Source organism: Elephas maximus, chromosome 9 (genome assembly GCF_024166365.1).
Source record: "Elephas maximus indicus isolate mEleMax1 chromosome 9, mEleMax1 primary haplotype, whole genome shotgun sequence".
Classification (NCBI taxonomy): domain Eukaryota; kingdom Metazoa; phylum Chordata; class Mammalia; order Proboscidea; family Elephantidae; genus Elephas; species Elephas maximus.
In genome coordinates this window covers 27214872-27236009 of record NC_064827.1, presented here as the reverse complement: position 1 = coordinate 27236009, position 21138 = coordinate 27214872, and the positions used below count along the sequence as shown (strand labels likewise).

General features: G+C 38.9%; 1 protein-coding gene across 5 annotated transcripts in view; it reads right to left on the bottom strand.

Moving 5' to 3' along the window:
- CNTLN (centlein) overlaps nt 1-21138 on the bottom strand; it is a 249024-nt gene that overhangs the window by 175488 nt on the left and 52398 nt on the right. For all 5 annotated transcript variants that reach the window (XM_049895236.1, XM_049895238.1, XM_049895239.1 and 2 more), the window contains exons 6-7: nt 12044-12177; nt 5744-5906 (exon numbers count right to left, since the gene is read on the bottom strand). In XM_049895236.1, coding sequence (XP_049751193.1) covers nt 5744-5906; nt 12044-12177 — 297 coding nt within the window. The remainder of the gene's footprint in view (nt 1-5743; nt 5907-12043; nt 12178-21138) is intronic.

Genomic DNA, 21138 nt, shown 5'->3' with positions numbered 1-21138 from the left:
GATTAAACTCGCCTTCCTCAAGGAGAGCCTCATTTATCCCTAGCCTGGGGATAGGCCCCCAGCTATATTCCTATACTGCCTTCTGCTTTTATTTTAACTTACATCAATCTTACTGTTACTACTTAATGTCTGTTATCAATTACATTTTAGGCTCTAAGAGATGAAGAATGATGGAAGTATAAAAGTTGCTGCAGTCATGCAGATAAACTTGGGGAAGAAAAAGTACAAAGACTTTGTTGAAAACATACCAGGTTGAAAAATACCTGGTATGTTTAAGGAACAAAAACAAAGGTTGGTATGGCTGAAGGGGAAAGAATGTGGAGAGAGAAAAGGCTATGAGACCAGAGAAGTCATGCAGAGCCAGATTGTTCAAGGTCTCATAGGTTATAGTAAGAACGTTGGCCTTTATGTTCAATGGGACAGGAAACCAATGGAGGGTTTGAAGAGAGGAATGACATGATCTGACTATGTTTTAACAAGAACATCCTGGCACCTGTGTTGAGAATGGGCTCAAAGGGGGCAACGGCCGAAGTAAAGTGACAAAACAGAAGTTTGCTGAAACAATCCAAGAATACATGAGGGTAGTCTGGACAGAACACTGACAGCAGGGGTAATGAGAAGACTAGCCACTACATAGTAACAGTGTTTTGTTTTGGTTTTTTTAAGTTTGAGGTGACCCTTAGGCATCCGAGTGAAGAGAAGCGACATAGGCAATTAGATGTCCTCTTTCCTATAGTTCAGGGAAGGGATTCAGTGTAGATAAATTGTGAGTCGTCAGTATATACATGCCTTTACAAGCCTAGGAGATTATTTAGAATCACCTAGGGTATGAGTTTAAACAGAAAAAGAAAAGATCCTAGGACCGAGTCCTGGGACATTTCAACATTTAGAGGACAGGGAGATGAGGAAGAACCAGAAAGTAACTGAAAATGAAAAGCTAAAAACTGAAGTAAGAAAAACAAACAATTGCGGTGCCCTGAAAGCCAGGAAAAAACCAAAAGCATTCCAAGGGAGAAATGGTTACTCACTACGATAATTGTTGCTGACAAGCCAGGTGAGAAGAGCACTGTTATATGAGCACTGGATTTAGCAATTTGGGGGTCACTGTTGATCTTGAAGGAGCCCTGGTGGTACAGTGGTTAAAGCACTTGGCTGCTAACCAAAAGGTTGGCAGTTCGAACCCATCAGCTGCTTCGCAGGAAAAAGATGTGGCAGTCTTCATCAGTGAAGAGGTACAGCCTTAGAAACTAGGGGCAATTCCACTCTGTCTCATAGGGTTGCTATGAGTCAGAATCAACTCCCTGGCAATGGGTCTGGGTTTTGTTTTTTTTTTTTAATTGATCTTGAGAAAAGAAATTTTAGTGGAGTAAGAGGGACAGTACTTCATTGGAGTACGTTCAAAAGACAATGGGAAAAAATATGAGACAATGAGTTAAGGTAACTCTTTCAAGGAGCTCTGCTGGGAAGGGCAGGGGAGAAGAAGGGTAGAGAACAGAAGAGGGAAGGGTACCAAGGGGAAGAAGGGAGGGAAGAGAAAAGGAATAACAACATGTCTGTGTAAGCTTAGGTATGGCCCAGTAGGAATACTTCATGTCGTAGAGGACATGGACGACCACTTCTTTATGTAAGCAAGTTTATAACAAAACTTAGAGAGGGGAAACCTTAATAATCATCAAATTATAGTAAATCTACACTATATTTTATTATGTACCTGTTTACAAAAAAAAGAATGAGCAAGAGCTGTGTGTGCTGGCATGAAAATATATCCAATGCCTATTATTTTAAAACAACTTAAAAAATAATAAGTATAGTTTAATACTTTAAATGACCTTATATTAAAACTGTAAGAAGCCTAGGTTTATATACATTGTTGTTAGGTGCCCTCGAGTCAGTTCCTACCCATAGCAACCCTATGTGCAACAAAAGGAAACACTGTGTGTTCCTGCACCATCCTCACAATCGTAGTTATATTTGAGTCCGTTGAATCCATCTCATTGAAGTTCGTCCTCTTTTTTGGTGACCCTGTACTTTACCAAGCATGATGCCCTTCTCCAGGGACTGGTGCCTCCTGATAACATGTCCAAAGTATGTGAGTTGAAGTCTTGCCATCCTTGCTTTTAATGAGCATTCTGGCTGTACTTCTTCCAAGACAGATTTGTTTGTTCATCTGGCAGTCCATGGTATATTCAATATTCTTCACTAACACCGTAATTCAAAGGCATCAATTCTTCTTCGGTCTTCCTTATTCATTATCCACTTTCACATGCATATGAGGTGATTGAAATACCATTGCTAGGATCAGGCACACCTTAGTACTCAAAGTGACATCTTTACTTTTCAACACCATAAAGAGGTCTTTTGAAACAGATTTGCCCAGTAGAATGTGTCTTTTGATTTCTTGACTGCCGCTTCCATGGGCATTGATTATGGATCGCAGTAAAACGAAATCCTTGACAACTTCAAACTTTTCTCCGTTTAACATGATGTTGCCTATTGGTTCAGCTGTGAGGATTTTTGTTTTATGTTGCAGTGTAATCCATAAGGAAGGCTGTGGTCTTTGATCTTCATCAATAAGTGCTTCAAGTTCTCCCCCCTTTCGGCAAGCAAGGTTGTGTCATCTGCATAACATAGGTTGTTAATGACTCTTCCTCCTATCCTGATGCCCCGTTCCTCTTCATATAGTCCAGCTTCCCAGATCATCTGCTCAGTATACAGATTGAATAGGTATGGTGAAACCACAGAACCCTGATGCACATATTTCTTGACTTTAAACAACACACTATCCCTTTGTTCTATTTGAAAGACTGTCTTTTCATCTATGTACAGGTTCCTCAACAGCACAATTAAGTGTTCTGGAATTCCCATTCTTCACAATGTTAGACATAATTTGTTATGATCCACACAGTTGAATGCCTCTGCATAGCCAATAATAAACACAGGTAAACATTTTTCTGATATTCTCTGCTTTCAGCCAGGATCCATCAGACATCAGATATGATATCCCTTGTTCCACGCCCTCTTATGAATCTGGTTTGAATTTTTAGCAGTTCCCTGTCAATGTTGTGCTGCAACTGCTTTTGAATGATCTTCAGCAAAATTTTAATTCTGTGTGATTTTAATGATACCATTTGATAATTTCTGCATTCTGTTGGATCACCTTTCTTTGGAATGGGTACAAATATGGATCTCTTCCAGTCAGTTGGCCAGGCAGCTGTCTTCCAAATTTCTTGGCATATACAAGTGAGCACTTTCAGTGCTGCATCCATTTGTTGAAACATCTCAATTGTTGTTCTGTCAATTCCTGAAGCCCTGTTTTTCACCAATGCCTTCAGTGCAGCTTGGACCTCTTCCTTCAGTACCATCAGTTCTTGATCATATGGTACCTCCTGAAATGGCTGAACGCCAACCAATTCTTTTTGGCACAGGACTGTGTATTCCTTCTATCTTCTTTTGATGCTTCCTGCGTTGTTTAGTATTTTTGCTGTAGAATCCTTCAATATTGCAACTCGAGGCTTTAATTTTTTTCTTCACTTCTTTTAGCTTAAGAAATAGCAAACATGTTTTTCTCCTTTGGTTTTCTACCTCCAGGTCTTCACACATTCGATTGTAAAATTTTACTTTGTGTTATCGAGCTGCCCTTTGAAATCTTCATTCAACTCTTTTACTTCATCATTTCTTCCTTTCACTTTAGTTACTCTACGTTCAATGCATAGAAACAGAATGCATACAAAAGGTTTAGAATTCCTGAGAAAAGGAATGAAATTAACTGGGGTGGGAAGAAGGGTACACAAGTCTTTTAGATTTTCACTACTGGTACTTCTATGCTTTTTCTAATTTTTACAATAATGTATTCATATAATTTTTATATAAATAAAAAGAGGCGAGTTATTTTAATGAATTCTGTTGTTGGTAAATACACACAAAAAATTTACAACATTGATAGCAATTACTTCTGGGGAGAGTGCTTCAGGTAGAAGGGGAGAGGACTTTATCTTTTGCTTCATACACTTCTGCATTGTTTGAAAATTTACCACGAGCATGGATTATTCCGATAAAACCATTTTTAATAAATATGTTTAAGTATTCAGTTGTATGAAGTGATACAGAATTCATAAAAGTTCTCAGGTAGGATATAAAGATGGCTGCTCTCTGTAGAGGCTGCTAAGGAGAACCAATCAAGATGTAGAATCAAGGGTGAAACATCTGATGGGAGAATAGAGGCATTTTCCAGGTGATCAGATGAAATGCTTTCCAAGAATAAGGTTCTTAGAGGAGAATTTATTTGTCTTAAATTACAAGTTAAACAAGAAAAAAAAAGGAATCTTAGAATACAAGACTGAAAAGGACATAGCAAAGAAAACACTGCCTTTTATTCTTCCTTACCATGTTCTCCCTTATTAAATGATGAGAAACAGAAAAAGAGGTATTCGCAAGTCAGAGGGAAAGTATGAACTTTGACAATAAGAAAACCTAAAAAGAGATTTAAATACAAACTGCCAAGGGTAGAGGACTTTTAAACATTAAGAAAGGGAGACCAATGTTTGAGTCAAATTGATAAGGGAAAAAGAGAAAAAAAAAGTTAAGATTAGTTGTTGTTAGGTAATAAGTAAATAATAAGGTGGACTTTTTCATACCATTTTAGCAACAGAGCCTGGTTTTAAAGACAAAAGCATAATGGACAATCTCAACCTATAAAACAAGTAGGCGGAGCTGCTCCAGCTAAAGTGGAGGGAATCGGCTCTGCCCCCCGCTTGGTATCACCCATGTCCTAAAGCATACTAAGAAGACAAAGAACACAGATTGAAAACCACTGTTCCAAAGCATCATTTAAAAATACGTATTACAGTTTACCTGATAAAGTTTCTTAATTCATGTTAATGTAGATATGGTATTTTCATGGTGCTTTTTCAGAAGATTGAGATTAAAAACATGCTAAAATTTTAGAAATGATATGGACTGTAGTCTTTAACCTCTCTAAGATGCATCTGCCTCAGCTGTTAAAAGGGAGTAACACCTATCGCATAGAGTTAACCTATGTATAAATTATTTTTATAAAAAACAGCATGGTATAAAAAAATATAAAGAACACAATGAAAGTGTTTTGTTTTGTTTTGTTTTTTTAATTACTAGGTATAATTATTGCTGCTGAGTTAAGTCAGCTCACCTAAATAGCTGGGTAAATCTTCTTGAGGGGCTCCTAAAACAAGTGTAAGGTAAAATCACTATTTAAAAGAAATGCACAAAATAAAGAAAAATCCTTGGAAAATATTGATCCTGTTACCTTATAAGCATACTGATTTGTGTTTGTGCAGATCTCCCAATAAAATAATGCACAAATTCTACATTGAATATCTCTCTCAGATGATAAACTAGTATTATACTTGATAAAATATCTTCTTATAATATAAGGCTGAATAATTCCATTACCAAAGTCCTTTCCTGTTTGGGGGCTACATCCCTACTAAGTTTCATGGTGGATATCAAAATTCCAATTCATAAAAACAGTATTCTACAGAATTAATTTTACATTTTTTTTAATGTTTCAGCTCTAACAGCCATAAAGAAAACCCACAAAATTTTAAATATTATCAAACTGAACCATTCCCTTCATTTTTAATTCTGAAGAATCATATATAAAATGGAATAATAAAGAAATGCTGACATTTGAAAATTTTGAATTCTATATATTTTCATACATTCCATACATATAAAATTACATTTTTATGACAGAATAAAGGCATACTTTTTGATATGATATACTTTCGGCTGTGTGCACATCTTCCTGATTTCTCAGGACTTTCTGTGTGTCCATGTTGAGAACCTGAAGCTGCTGGATCAGCTCTGCCTGCTGGGCTGTATGTGCACTGTTCTGCTTGTAAAGATTCTGCAGCTCCTGCAGCTCCTTCCTGAGCAAAAAAAGCAATAAATAGAGGCAGGCATGAATAAAGATCATCTCAGTTACGTAACTGTGTTCACACAGGATTACAGGCCAGCTTCCTATTTTCATCTATTATTTTTTACTGCAGGCAAACTTATTAATAAAAGAAATAATATATAAAGTATTTAATATTTATCACATACACCTACAAAGTACTGATAGAACTACTATGGGTTTCGAAGCTGGATACATATCAATTTTCTTTTATAGCTTGATAGTAATAAAAATCCTGGGTCTGAAGTCACAGTACAACCTTCTTACTGAGATTCGGTTAACACTTCAGTTCCAAGAACTGAGAAGCACTGATGCAATAGTTATGACAGTTTTGAATACAGGGTAAGTCAAACTTTCATTACATATTAGACAGAACTTTAAATGTGTTAAAAGAAATCTCAGTAGGCAAATTAAGTTTTCAAACCAAAGTTCCTTAAAGCACCACTGCCAATTCTAGTCTGCAACCTCAGTAGCCTGAGATTCTGGTGGCTCCTTGTTACGGATTGAACTGTGTCCCACAAAAATATGTATCAACTTGGCTAGGCCATGATTCCCAGTACTGTGTGGTTGTCCACCATTTTGTCATCTGATGCCATTTTCCTACATGTTGTAAATCCTACCTCTATGACGTTAATGAGGTAAGATTAGAGGCAGTTACATCAATAGGGCAGGATTCAATCTACAAGATTAGGTTGTGTCTTAAATCAATCTCTTTTGAGACATAAAAAAGAAAAGTGAGCAGAGAGACAGAAGGACCTCGCACCACCAAGAAACAAGAGACAGGAGAATATCAAGTTCTTTGGACTCAGGGTCCCTGCACTGAGAAGCTCCTCGACCAGAGAAGACTGATGATAAGGACCTTCCCCCAGAGCCTATAGAAAGAGAAGGCCTTCCACTGGAGCTGGGACGCTGAATTTGGACTTCTAGCCTCCTGGACTGTGGGAGAATAAATTTCTTTTTGTTAAAGCTATTCACTAGCTGGTATTTCTGCTACAGCAGCATTAGATACTAAGACAGAATTTGGTACCAGCAGGGGTGCTGCTCTAGTGGAAGCAGTTTTGAACTGTGAATAGACAGCGGTGGCTGGAAGAGATTTTAAGTGCCTACTAGTAAGAGCCTAGATCGCCTTGAAGAAAATTATGGTGGAATTATGGACATCAAAGGCAATTCTGGTGAGGACTCAGAGGAAGTGAAGAAAGGTGTTACACTGGAGATGGCGCAGAGGGCAGAAAGCGGCAGCACAGGAACAGCAACAGCATAACAAGGAGATCAGTGCAAGACAGAACTGGAGCCGACCCAGGTAACAAGAGAGCCGAGTGCCTGTGCACAAGAGGCTTCCTGGTGGAGTGGGGAGCCTCCGGGTACTTATCGGTGGAGCTAAGCTTGCCAGCCCACCAGAGTAAGAGAGCTAGGAGTAAGAGAGCTGAACGCCTTCCAGCTGAAGTTTACAGCTGGTGGAGTGGGGAGACTCCAGGCACTTATCAGCGGAGCTACAGAGCTTTGGAACACTTGCCCCAGCAGGGCAGACGGGGGCAATCAGGCCTGAGGGGCCGAGAGGCCAAAAAACCAGTAAGCAGAAGCTGAAGAGATAAGGAACACAGGAAGCAGAGCTGCCTCAGTCTCAAAGGGTAGGACCATGACCTCTGGAGTCCCAAAGGGCGAAGTCACCATTCAGATGAACTAGGTGAATGGGGCCACTCAAATTCGAGGGAGCAGAGTTGCCGTTTCAAAGGCCTAGGAGGCAGAGCTGAAGCCCAGGGCTGAAGGGCCTCCACTCAGAATCTGGAAAGTATGGCCAATACCCAGAGTCTGCAGGACAGGGCCATTGTCTAAATGGTCTCAGAGAACAAAGGATTATTTTAAGCCTTGAGAGCTAATGAAATGTGTTCTGCTAACTTGCTTGGTATGTGTTATCCCTTCTTTCCCTTGAATTTCTCCCATTTGTCATGGAAGTGTCTAGTTTATGCCTATTCCACCATTGTACTCTGGAAGCAGGTAACTTGTATTCTAGGTTTCAAGATGAAGCGGAATTTCGCAGAAGATGAGATTTTAGACTTGGAGTTGATTTAAGTTTATGATATGGTCAGACACCCTGGTGGTGTAGTGGTTAAGTGCTACAGCTGCCAACCAAAGGGTCGGCCGTTTGAATCTGCCAGGCGCTCCTTGGAAACTCTATGGGGCAGTTCTACTCTGTCCTATAGGGTTGCTATGAGTCAGAATCTACTTGATGGCACTGGGTTTGGTTTGGTTTTTATGATATGCTCGGAGCCCTGGTAGCACACTGGTTAAGAGCTCAGGCTGCTAACCAAAAGGTTGGCAGTTCAAATCCACCAGCCATCCTTGGAAACGCTATGGGGCAGCAATTCTCTGCCCTATAGGGTCGATATGGGTTGGAATCGACTTGACAGCACCTAACAACAACAACATGATATGAATTCTGGGGAACCAAAGGGTGCAATGTTGTAGATTGAATTGTGTCCCTGAAAGCTGTGTTATCAACTGGCTAGGCCATGGCTCCCATATTGTGTGATGGTTCACCATTTTGTCATCTGATGTGATTTCCCTATGTGTCATAAATCATGTCTCTATGATGGTAATGAGGCAGGATTAGAGGCAGTTATGTTAATGAGGCAGGACTCAAACTATAAGATTAGGTTGCGTTTTAGGTCAATCTCTTTTGAAATATAAAAGAGAGAAGCAGGCAAAGAGACATGGGACCCCATACCACCAAGAAACAAGAGCCAACAGAATAGTATGTCCTTTGGACACAGAGTCCCTGCACTGAGAAACTCCTCAACCAGAGATTTACGATAAGGACCTTCACCCAGAGCCGACAGAGACAGAAATGCTTCCCCTGGAGCTGGTACCCTGAATTCAGACTTCCAGTCTCCTGGACTGTAAGAGAATAAATTTATCTTTGTTAAAGCCATTCACTCATGGTACTTCTGTAATAGCAGCACTAGATAACGAAGACACTTCTGTAAACCAGTTTGAAGAAAATGATGAGACAACAAACCAGAAGGAAGGGGATATACACAAGGGCAGATCAGTCCTTCTAACCTACCCAGGGTGAAACTGACAAAAGTAAAGATACATTTCAAAGGAGAAACAAAACTACTATTAACACTTTACCCTCCAAATCACAGTACATCAGGAAACCCTGGTGGCACGGTGGTTAAGAACAACAGCTGCTAACCAAAAGGTTGGCAGTTCAAATCCACCAACATGTACATCAAAAACTATAAACAATAAAAGGAAAACTGGTACCTATACGGGAAGGAAAGAACCCATTTAATATAGCAATAAAAACCATGAAAGAGAAGGAATAAATCTAACAAGGAAATTTTCAAAACTCATATAAGGAACTTAACAGAAAGGATACAAAGGTAGGCTGAGACAAATAGAATGACATGCCATGCTCTGGGACAGGAAGACTAAACACCATAAAGATGTCAATTATCCTTAGATTTACTTGTAAATGTGATGTTCTAATAGAAATACCAGATAAGAATTAAGTAATGTTATTCTAAATTTCATATGGGAAAATCAAAATGCAATAATGACAAGGAAAGCTCTAAAAAGAAGCAGTAATAGAAAACATGCCATATGTTTTCTCACTCACTCAGCATCATCTCTACCCTACTCTCTGCCCTGAGAGGTCAACCTCTACAGACTGCACAGCACTAACTCCTTGTCCTCTGGCTCTGACTGAATTTGATCAGTGGGAGGAGGTGGTAGAAGGAGATTAGAGGTAAAGAGGAGAAGGTCAGCTTACTTATTTCCCTGGCTGCCTCACTGCTGAACCACAGTCTGGTGGTGGCTTGTGTTCTACTGCTTCTGTTAGACAGTTTCTCTCCAAGAGATATACTTCTTACTTAGATCTGGTAACAGCTCCTCTTGCCCCTTGTGAACTAGGGGTAGTAACAGCTTCTCATTGTTGCTAATGTGTGATTGGTATTATACTGAATTGGGATGTCTATTTGGAGACAACTGACATCTTAATCATACCGAATCTTCCAAACCATGAACATTGTATATCCCTCCACTTACTAGACCTTTTATTTCTCTCAATAATGTTTTATCATTTTCTGTGTAGGTCTTTCATGTCTTTCATTATATCTGCTCTTCATATTTTAGAGATACTGTAAATTATATTATTTCTTGACCAAAATTATGACCATGATATCATAACTTTCATTTTTTTGTAGTACATTCAAAACTGAATACCAAGAAAAAAACTAAAATCGATTGACAAGGAGGATAGGCTATTCACTTAGCTCACCTTCCATGTCATTGCAGAATCATTACCTATCCAGGTAAAAGTTTTGGTTAATTAATTAAACTGGTTAGGCCTTTTTATATAACTTCTAGGCAAATATATTCAGATGCTCTGTATATATGACATACATACACATTATTATATATGCAATTACCTATTTATACTCTAACTCAGAACAATAATCGTTTGAGGTAGTTCACAAAAATATCTCATAGCACAATGGTTGACATGGATTAAATATTCAATAGTATTTAAATGATTTAATAAATTTCAAACACATAAAGCCATAAAGGAATAAACCTAAGTAAATTCCATCATTCATTAATAAGGAAAAGTATATCCAAATAAGAGAGAGCTTAGACCACTTCTCCCACAATTACGGCTTTATGTGGCTTGAGTAAAAAGTACTTGAGTACAACACACAAATTCAAAAATGTGATGTTGTAGCTCATAAGCCTTATTCTACACAGGAAATTAAAATGATGAAGGAAGCAAGACATGTCCAACAGGCAATCCCTATTCAGAAAACTCAGGAGAAACACTACAGGCATCTCAACTACTACTTACTCTATTGTTGTTAGTCGCCGTCAGGTTAATTCTGACTTATAGCGACCCCTGTAGTGGCGTTTATTTTAGTCAAAGTTCTTTGCTCATCCAGTAATCTGCTTCCAAGAGAACCAAAAGAAAAACAAAACCAAACCCAGCGCCGTCGAGTCGATTCTGACTCATAGCGACCCTATAGGACAGAGCAGAGCTGCCCCATAGAGTTTCCTAGGAGCGCCTGGCAGATTCAAACTGCCAACCCTTTGGAAAGCAGCCGTAGCACTTAACCACTATGCCACCAGGGTTTCCTCCAAAAGGACAGAGCCTTAAAAATCCTATATAGCAGTTCTACTCTGCACATGTGGGGGTCACCACGATTCAGATTGGACTTGATGACAACTCACGACAACACATCTCTGTCCCAAACTACCAACTCTATGCTATTGCCCTCCTCCTTTACAATCTCTTATAATCAACTCTTGCAACTAAACCAAGCAAACACCTTGCCCTTCATTTTCTCTGCCATTCTTTTCTGATAAAGAAAATTTTTAAATAAATTGAGTAGTTTTAAAATCTTTCAAAACACTTAAATACACAAGTACATCAAGCTTACCTCTTCAAATAATCTTATTTCATAAAGAAACCAAAAAGCCGTTGCTCTCAAGTCAATTCCAACACATAGCGACCCTATAGGACAGAGCAGAACTGCCCCATGGTTTCCAAGCCTGACATCTTTACAAGAGCAGGTTGCCACATCTTTCTCCCTCAGAGCAGCTGGTGGGTTCAAATTACCAACCTTTTCGTTAACAGCCAAACATTTAACCCCTGCACCACCAGGGCTCCACATTTTATGACAAGTACTATAAAAATTGTGTCGATGTAGAAAGAACATTTAACAAATGAAAATTACACAGAACATAATAAAATAAAAAGTCAAAATTGTGTTTCTTAGTTTGTTACAGACCTTATACCAATAATGAACATTATATAACATACAGCTAGGAACTTTAGACGGAAGCAATGAATGACTGCACCGTCCTTGTTAAAAACTAAAATGAAAAGGTACTCTTTGATCACGCTCTTCCCAATCTTGTAGACCCTTGGAATCTACCAGGTAGTTGTTCCCATTTTGGTGTATGTAATTCCAGACATTTTCAATGCATAAATGTATGTTCCCATAGAAGACATACTTTAATCATTTTGAGGTGTTTATCATAAACATAAATGGTGTCATTCTAAATATCTAATGACATTTCTATAATGCTAACTTAAAAACTGAGTATACTTACCTTACCAGGGTAATATCCATATCTTTCTGGATAAGTTCAGATTGTTTATTATTCAGTTGTAATGACAGGGCATTGTATTTACTCTGTGACACTTCAATTTCTTTCCTTGCTTCAATTAAATTTTCTTCAAATGCCTAAAATTAGAGTACTTATAAGCACTTATATTACAATCATATTTAATAAAGAGTCTGTTAAGTTTATTCTACAAATGACATAGAACTAGTGGTATTTTAATCTTGTTTTTTATTTGTTTGTTTTCACAGTTTAAAAAATTTAACATAAAATATATTGTTGGGTTTGTAACATATATAAATGAAATACATATAAGAATACTTGCATAAAAAAAGAGAAGACAGAGTTATTCAGCAGTAACATTTCTGTAAACCAAAAAACCAAACTGGTTGCTGCCAAGATGATTCCAACTCATGGTGACCCCATGTGTTTGCAGACTAGAACTGTACTCCATAAGGTTTTCAAGGCTGTGACCTTTCAGGAGCAGATTGCCAAGCCTTTCTTCCAAGGCACCACTGGGTAGGTTCCAATAACGAACTTTTCAATTAGTAGCCAAGTGCTTAACTGTTTGTGCCACCCAGGGATTCCTAAAATTTCTATAACTCACTAGAATTAAGCTAGTATAAATCTGACTTAGATGCTGCTAATTTAGTTTGGTAGTAAATAGTACCAAGCATTTAAATCAAAATTAATACGAGTTCTTCACATCTTCTTCCAAAATACAGAAGAGGACGGAACACTGACCAACTCATTCTATGAGTACATCCTTACCCAGATATCAAAACCAGACAAAGACATCACAATTACAGACCAGTATCTCTTACGAAAATAGATGTAAAAATCCTCAACAAATACTAGCAAAACAAATCCAGCAACGTATTAAAAAATCCAGCAACGCAAGGCTGGTTTAACATTCGCAAATCAACTAATGTAATACACCATGTCAACAGAATAAAAAACAAAGACCATATGACAGTCTCAAAGATGCAGAAAAAGCATTGGCCAAACTCTAATACCCCTTAATAATGTTGTTGCTGTTAGGTGCTGGCGAGTCAGTTCTGACTCAGTGACTCCATATACGACAGAATGAAACACTGCCCAATCCTGCGCCCTCCTCACAATCCTCGCTGTGCATGAATCCATCTCATTGAGGGTCTTCCTCTTTTTCTCCGACCCTTTACTTTACCAAGCATGATGTCCTTCTCCAGGGATTGATCCCTCCTGATAACACGTCCAAAGTACATGAGACATAGTCCTGCCATCCTGACTTCTAAGGAGAATTCTGGCTGTACCCCTCACAAAACAGATTTGTGTGTTCTTTTGGCAGTCCATGATATATTCAATATTCTTCACCAATACAATTCAAAGGCGTCAGTTCTTCTTCGATCTTCCTTATTCATTTGCTTTCGTACGCATATGAGGCGACTGAAAACACCACGGCTTGGGTCAGGTGCACCTTAGTCTTCAAGTTGACATCTTCGGTTTTTAACATTTTAAAAAGGTCTTTTACAGCAGATTTGCCCAATGCGATGCATCTTTTGATTTCTTGACTGCAGTTTCCATGGGTGTTGATTGTGGATCCAAGTAAAATGAAATCCTTGACAGCTTCAATCTTTTCTCCATTTATCATGATGTTGCTTATTGGTTCAGTTGTGAGGATTTTTGTTTTCTTTATGTTGAGGTGTAATTCATAGTGAAGGCTGTGGTCTTTGATCTTTATCAGTAAGTGCTTCAAGTCCTTTTCACTTTCAGCAAGCAAGGCTGTGTCATCTGCATAATGTAGGTTGTTGATAAGTCTTTCTCCAATCCTGATGCCCTGTTCTTCACATAGTCTAGTTTCTTGGATTATTTGCTCAGCATATATATTAAATAAGTATAGTGGAAGGATACAACCCTGACACACACCTTTCCTAATTTTAAACCATGCAGTATCCCCTTGTTCTGTTCAAAAAATTGCCTCTTGATCTATACACAGGTTCCTCATGAGCACAATTAAGTGTTCTGGAATTCCCATTCTTCGTCATGTTATCCATAATTTGCTATGATCCACACAGTCAAACGCCTTTGCAAACCCTATAAAACACAGGTAAACATCTTTCTGGTATTCTCTGCTTTCAGCTAGGATCCATCTGACATCAGCAATGATATCCCTGGTTCCACATCCTCTTCTGAATCCAGCTTGAATTTCTGGCAGTTCCCTGTAGATGTATTGTATTGCTGCAGCTGCTTCTGAATGATCTTCAGCAAAATTTTGCTTGTGTGTGATATTAATGATATAGTTCAATAATTTCTGCATTCAGTTGGATTACCTTTCTTTGGAACAGGCATAAATACGGATCTCTTCCAGTCAGTTGGCCAGATAGCTGTTTTCCAAATTTCTTGGCATAGATGAGTGAACACTTCCAGAGCTCCATCGGTTTGCTGAAACAATCGATATTTTGTCAATTCCTGGGGCTTTGTGTTTTGCCAATGCCTTCAGTGCAGCTGGGACCTCTTCCTTCAGTACTAATGGCTCCTGATCATATGCTAGCTCCTGAAATGGTTGAACATCAACCAATTCTTTTGGTACAATGACTCTGTATATTCCTTCCATCTTCTTTTGATGCTTCCTGCATCATTGAACTTTTTGCTATAGAATTCTTTTGATGCTTCCTGCATCGTTGAACTTTTTGTTACAGAATAGTTCAATAGTAGAAACACTCAAACTAGGAATAGGAGGAAAGTTCCTCCACATGATAAAGGGTATGTACAAAAAACCCACAAATAACATTATATTTAATGGCAAAAGAGTAAATCTTTCCCCCCTAAATAAGGAACAAGATAAAGATGTCCAGTCTCTCTCTTTCTGTTCAACATTGTACTACAGGTTCTCACCAGGGCAACTAGACAATAAAACGAAATAAAAGGCAACATGATAGAAAAGAAGGAAGTAAAACTATCTATTTACAGATTACTTGCCCTTGTATTTAAAAATCCTTAGGAATATATTAAAAACCTATTGGAATTAATAAATATCTTCAGCAAGTTTATAGGATACAAGATGAATATGTAAAAATTCTGTCTGTAAATTAACAACAAACAATTCAAAAAATGAAACTCTGAAATAATTCTTCTTATAAGAGCACCAAAAAATTAAAATTCTTAGAGATAAATTTAACAAAAGTGTAAATTTTACACTCTGAAACTAAAACCTGGTTGAAAGAAATTATGGACCTATATAAACAGAAAAACATCTAATGTTCTTAGATTGGAATCTGATTTCTAACAATTTTTCAATAAAACTAATAAAGTGAATAAGCACGTATTAGGGCTCATGATTTATAAAGAATAAGGAAATTGGCTTACCCTACCAAATAGTGAGTCATGTTACTAAACTGTTGTTGTTGCTGCATTGTTAGCTGCCATCAAGTCAGCTCTGACTCAGGACAACCTTATGTATAACAAAACAAAAGACTGCCTGGTCCTACCTCATCTTCATGGATACATTTGAGCCCGTTGTTGCAACTGTATCAATTTATCTCATTAAGGTATCCCTTTTTTTTTGTGTTCGCTGACCCTCTACTTTACCAAACATGATGCCCTTTTCTAGGGATTGGTCTTTCCTGATGACGTGTTCCACGAAAACTAAACAAAGTTTCACCATCCTCGCTTGTCTGTCAGTTTGTCATACTGTGGCCTGCATGTTGCTGTGATACTGGAAGCTATGCCACTGGTATTTCAAATACCAGCAGGTTCAGCCATGGTATACAGGTTTCAGCAGAGCTTCCAGACTAAGACAGACTAGGAAGTGCCTGGTGATCTACTTCCAAAAATTAGTCAAGGAAAACCTACAATACCTAAAACCATAAATATAACAGGAAGTTAAGAAAGAAACCCAGGCACACATGGAAACTTGGAGATACAAAAGAGGTTGTATCACAAATTGATGAACTATTGAACAAACAGTGTCAAACTGTTCTTCTTGTTATTGCTTCCTGCCATTGACTCATGGTGACCCCATGCACAAAAGAAAGAAATACTGCCAGGGCAAGTGCCATCCCCATGATTGGTTACACATCAGACTGTTGTGATCCATAGGGTTTTCACTGGCTGATTTTCAGAAACAGATCACTAGACCTTTCTTCCTAGTCCATTTTAGTTTGCAAGTTCTGTTGAAACCTGTTCAGCATCATAGAAACACAAAAACCACCACTGACAGACATGTGGCAGCTGTGTAAAAGGTACACTGGCCGGGAATTAAACCCCGGTCTCTCTCATGGAAAGTGAGAATTCTACCACTGAGTAGTGTCAAATACCATAGCCGAAAAAGAATTCTCAATAGAAAAAAGACTTGTTGTTGTTGTCAGGTGCCATCAAGTCAGTTCCAACTCATAGCGACCCTATGCACAACAGAACAAAACACTGCCCAGTCCTGAGCCATCCTTACAATCGTTGTTATGCTTGAGCTCATTGTTGCAGCCACTGTGTCAATCCACCTTGTTGAGGGTCTTCCTCTTTTCCGCTGACCCTGTACTCTGCCAAGCATGATGTCCTTCTCCAGGGACTGATCCCTCCTGACCACATGTCCAAAGTATGTAAGATGCAGTCTCGCCATCTCTTCTTCTAAGGAGCATTCTAGTTGTACTTCTTCAAAGACAGATTTGTTCATTCTTTCAGCAGTCCATTGTATATTCAATATTCTTCGCCAACACCACAATTCAAAGGTGTCAAAGACTTACTACATTTTTAAGTAAACAGCACACGTGTTCTACATTTATTTGCTAACCAGGCCATCCCCCAGGCAAGGTATTTTTCATAAGCATGTAAAAAAAAATTACCATAGCACATTTATGAAAATACCTCACAGGAGAAGGGCATGGTTGGCAAACAAACATAGAAGGCTCACATTATTTGCATAAAAGTACAGTAAGCATGAAGGAAAAAGAAAACTCACAATTTGTCTTTGAGATAAGGAAAACTATATACAAAACTCTTAAAGAAAAAGCATTAGAGAAAAAAATTAAATAAATTTGGCTCTATAAAAATTCACAAATTTTGAGGAGGCAGAGCCAGCATGGTGCTATAGACCATGACATCCTTTTGTATCAAAGATCCAAAAAACTAAGTAAAGCAGACATAGACATCAATCCTGGAATCCTAAGCATTAAACAAAGAGATAAAGAACTCAATTAGGCACCAAATGGAATAAGAAACTGACGGAGACTAGAGAACAAGGGGAGTTACAGAATGGAGGTCCCCTACCAGCTAACATGGCACAGATTTGCCATCTTGTACTACAGCCACCAAGGAACGTGGAAAGGGAGTACAGGAAGGCAATTTCACGGGGCTGCCAACAGGATCAGAGCACCTGGCAACCAGGAATACACGCTTTCCCACCTCCTCCCCCAACATCGTTCTTCCCTCTGTCCTCAGCTGGAGAGATACCAGCTCATTGCCACCCAAGTCCACCCTGCCCCAAAAGGCTAGTTCCTCCAGCGCCATAATTTTTTCGTTTTGGGGTTTGGTTTTGTTTTGTTTTTGGTTTCTTCTCTCTTTCTTCCTTCCTTTACTTTCTCCCACCCAGCTAGACCTGTGTGCCATCCCAATCCTTCTTGATGGGCTGTCCTGCACCACTTGGATAGAGAGCTACCGTCACAGCCTCCCCAGTTCTGTGCCACCCCCATCGGCCAGCTCTTTAAGTGACTTTTTTTTCTTCTGTTTCTTCTCTCTTTCCCTTTTTTCATTTCCTTTCTCCTGCCCACCTAGCCCCGTGTACCACCCCCAACCCTTTTCAATGGGCTGTGCCACACCACTTGGCTAGAGAGCCACTGGCACACAGCCTCTCCCACCGGCCAACTCCTTCAGCACCATACTTTCTTTGTTTTTTGTGTCTTCTCTCTATCCCTTCCTTCCTTTCTCCCCCACCCCCCACCTAGCCCCATGCACCCTCCTTGCCCTGACACCTTCTGTAAGAGCTATGCTACACTGCCTGGCTAGAGAGCCACTAGCACATGGCCTCTTAAGATCCACGCTGCCCCACCGGCCAGCTCCCTCAGCACCATATTTTTTTGTCTTTTTTAAAATTGTTGTTTCTTCTGTTTCTCTCCTTTCCTTCTTTTCCTTTCTCCCACCCACCTAGCCCCATGTGCTGCCCCTGCCCTTCTCGACAGGCCAAGTTGCACCACTCAGCCCACAGGCACATTGCGTCCCTGGATCCATGCCTACCCCACCAGCTGAGGTAGAAAATCTGAACAGACCCATAACAAGAGACTGAAAAGGTAATTTTTAAAAACTCCCAACAATGACAACAACAACAACAAAAAAAACTCTGGCCCAAAAGATGGCTGCAATGGAGAATTCTACCAAACGTTCAGAGAAGAGCTCATACCAATACTACTCAAAATATTTCAGAACATATAAAAGGGAGGGCTACTTCCAAATTCATTCTATGAAGCCTTTTAACACTGAAATCAAAACCAGGCAAAGACACCATAAGAAAAGAAAATTACAGACCAGTATCTCTCATAAATATTATTAGACGCAGAAATTCTCAACAAAATTCCAGCCAACAGAATTCAGCATCATTAAAAGAAATACACCACAACCAAGTGGGATTCATACCAGACACACAAAGATGGTTCAAGGTCAGAAAATCAATTAACATAATCCACCACATAAATAAAACAAAAGAAACACATGATCATCTCAATTGACACAGAAAAGGCATTCGATAAAGTCCAACACTCATTCCTGATTTAAAAAAACTCTCAATAAAATAGGAATAGAAGGGAAATTCCTCAACATAATAAATGGCATCTACACAAAACCAACAGCCAACATCATTCTTAACGGAGAGAGGCTGAAAACATTTCCCTTGAGAACAGGACAAGACAAGGATGCCCTTTATCACCACTCCTGCTTAAGCCTGTGCTGGAAGAAAACTAAACAAAGGGCATTCAAGTTGGTAAGGAAGAAGTAAAACTATCCTCATTTGTGGATGATATGAAATTATACATACAGAACCCAAAAAACTCCACAGGAATACTACTGGAGCTAATAGGAAGATTCAACAGAGTAGGATACAAAACAAACATACAAAAATCAGTTGGATTCCTACACACCAATAAAGAGAACTATGAAAAGGAAATCAGGAAAGCAATACCATTTGTAATAGCCCTTAAAAAAATAAAATACTTAAGAATAAACGTAACCATAGATGTCAAAGACATACACAAAGAAAACTACACATTACTGCAAGACACCAAATGAGACCTACATAAATGGAAAAACATACCATGCTCATGGATAGGTACACTTAACATCGTGGAAATGTCAATGCTACCCAAAGCAATCTACAAGTACAACGCAATCCCGATTCAAATATGTGATGGTTAATATTGTGTGTCAACTTGGCTAGGCCACGATTCTCAGTGTTTTTGCAGTTGTATAATGTTGTCATCGCTTCCCGGTTCAGATTTGATATGTTATCACCCCCATGACGGGACCTGCTGTGGGCAGCCAATCAGGGATTTTCCTGGGGCGTGTGGCCTGTATTCAAATATAAGCAGATGTTCTGGCTTTTGCCTGCTCTAGATTCTGCACCTGGCTCCTGTTCGTCTGACCTCCAGTTCTTGGAACTTGAGCTAGCTGCTTATGGTCTTGCCTGCCAATCTTGGGATCCATGGATCTTCACAGCTTGTGAGTAAGAGCCCTGCTCTCCAATCTGCCGATACTGGGTTCACCAGCCCCTTCGGCACATGAATCAGGAGAAGCGTCTATCATGATCCACGAACTTTGACATTCCAGCCTCTACAACTGTGTGAGCCATTTCCTTGATATAAATCTCCCTATATATATGTTTATATGCTTTACTGGTTTTGCTTCTCTAGAGAACCCAGCCTAAGAAAAATACCAACAGCACTCCGCCACAGCTTCCACCACATTGAGTCCAGCACAACTAGGTGGTGCCCAGCTACCACCACCGACTGCTCTAACGGGAATCATAATAGAGGGTCCTGGACAGGACATAGAACATAGAACAAAACATACAACAAAATTCGAATTCACAAAAAAGGTGAGATTTATTGGTCTGACAGAGACTGGAGAAACCTGGAGAGTATGGTGCCCAGACAACCTTTTAACTCAGTACTGAAATCACTCCTGAGTTTCACCCTTCAGCCAAAGATTAGACAGTCCTATAAAAATAATACATATAGTTCAGCCATGCACATGAGACCAAATGGGTACACCGGCCCAGGGGCAAGGACGAGATGGCAGGAGGGGACAGAAAAGCTGGAAATGGGGAACCCAAGGTCGAGAAGGGGAGAGTGTTGACACATTGTGGGGTTGGCAATCAATGACATAAAGCAGTATGTATATTAATTGTTTAATGAGAAACTAATTTGTTCTGGAAACTTGCAACTAAAACACAATTTAAAAAAATTATAACCAAAAATTAATAGATTTGAAAAAAATATTCACAAACTTTTGAAAGCCCAATTAACTTTAAAAAAAAAAATTAACTTTATCCATGGTTAATAGAACAGATGGTATTTGTAATATATATCACAAAGAATTAGTATCCAGAATAAATAAAGAATGCCTACAAGTAAGAAAAAGCCAAACACCTCAATAAAGTCACAAAACGAAAGTCATCGCAGATCTCATTTTCTGAATGAAAAATAAAGAAATTAAATTCATCATCAAACAGTGATGTAGCTATGAATTAGCACAAGGAAATACTACTTTCCCTTATCAACACTATCAAAACTGTTTAAAGGTTACAGTAGAGCAGAAACTGATATTAAAACTAAAAAACAAATGCAACAGAATTCAGTATTCTCCACGGCTCAGTCAAGGCTCAGTGCACCGAAAGATTTAATGTATTTCCTTAAATATCTGAAAGAGATTGATTCACACGCTCAGAAAGACACATCCTTTTGACCCTAACTTAAATATATATATACATATATATTTACCCACGTATACACACACACATACATGCATTTATATATACACATATACATACATACATATTCAAATACATCTGCTGAATAATTACATACATGTGTTTACTTATGTTACATATTCTTTTATAGTGCACA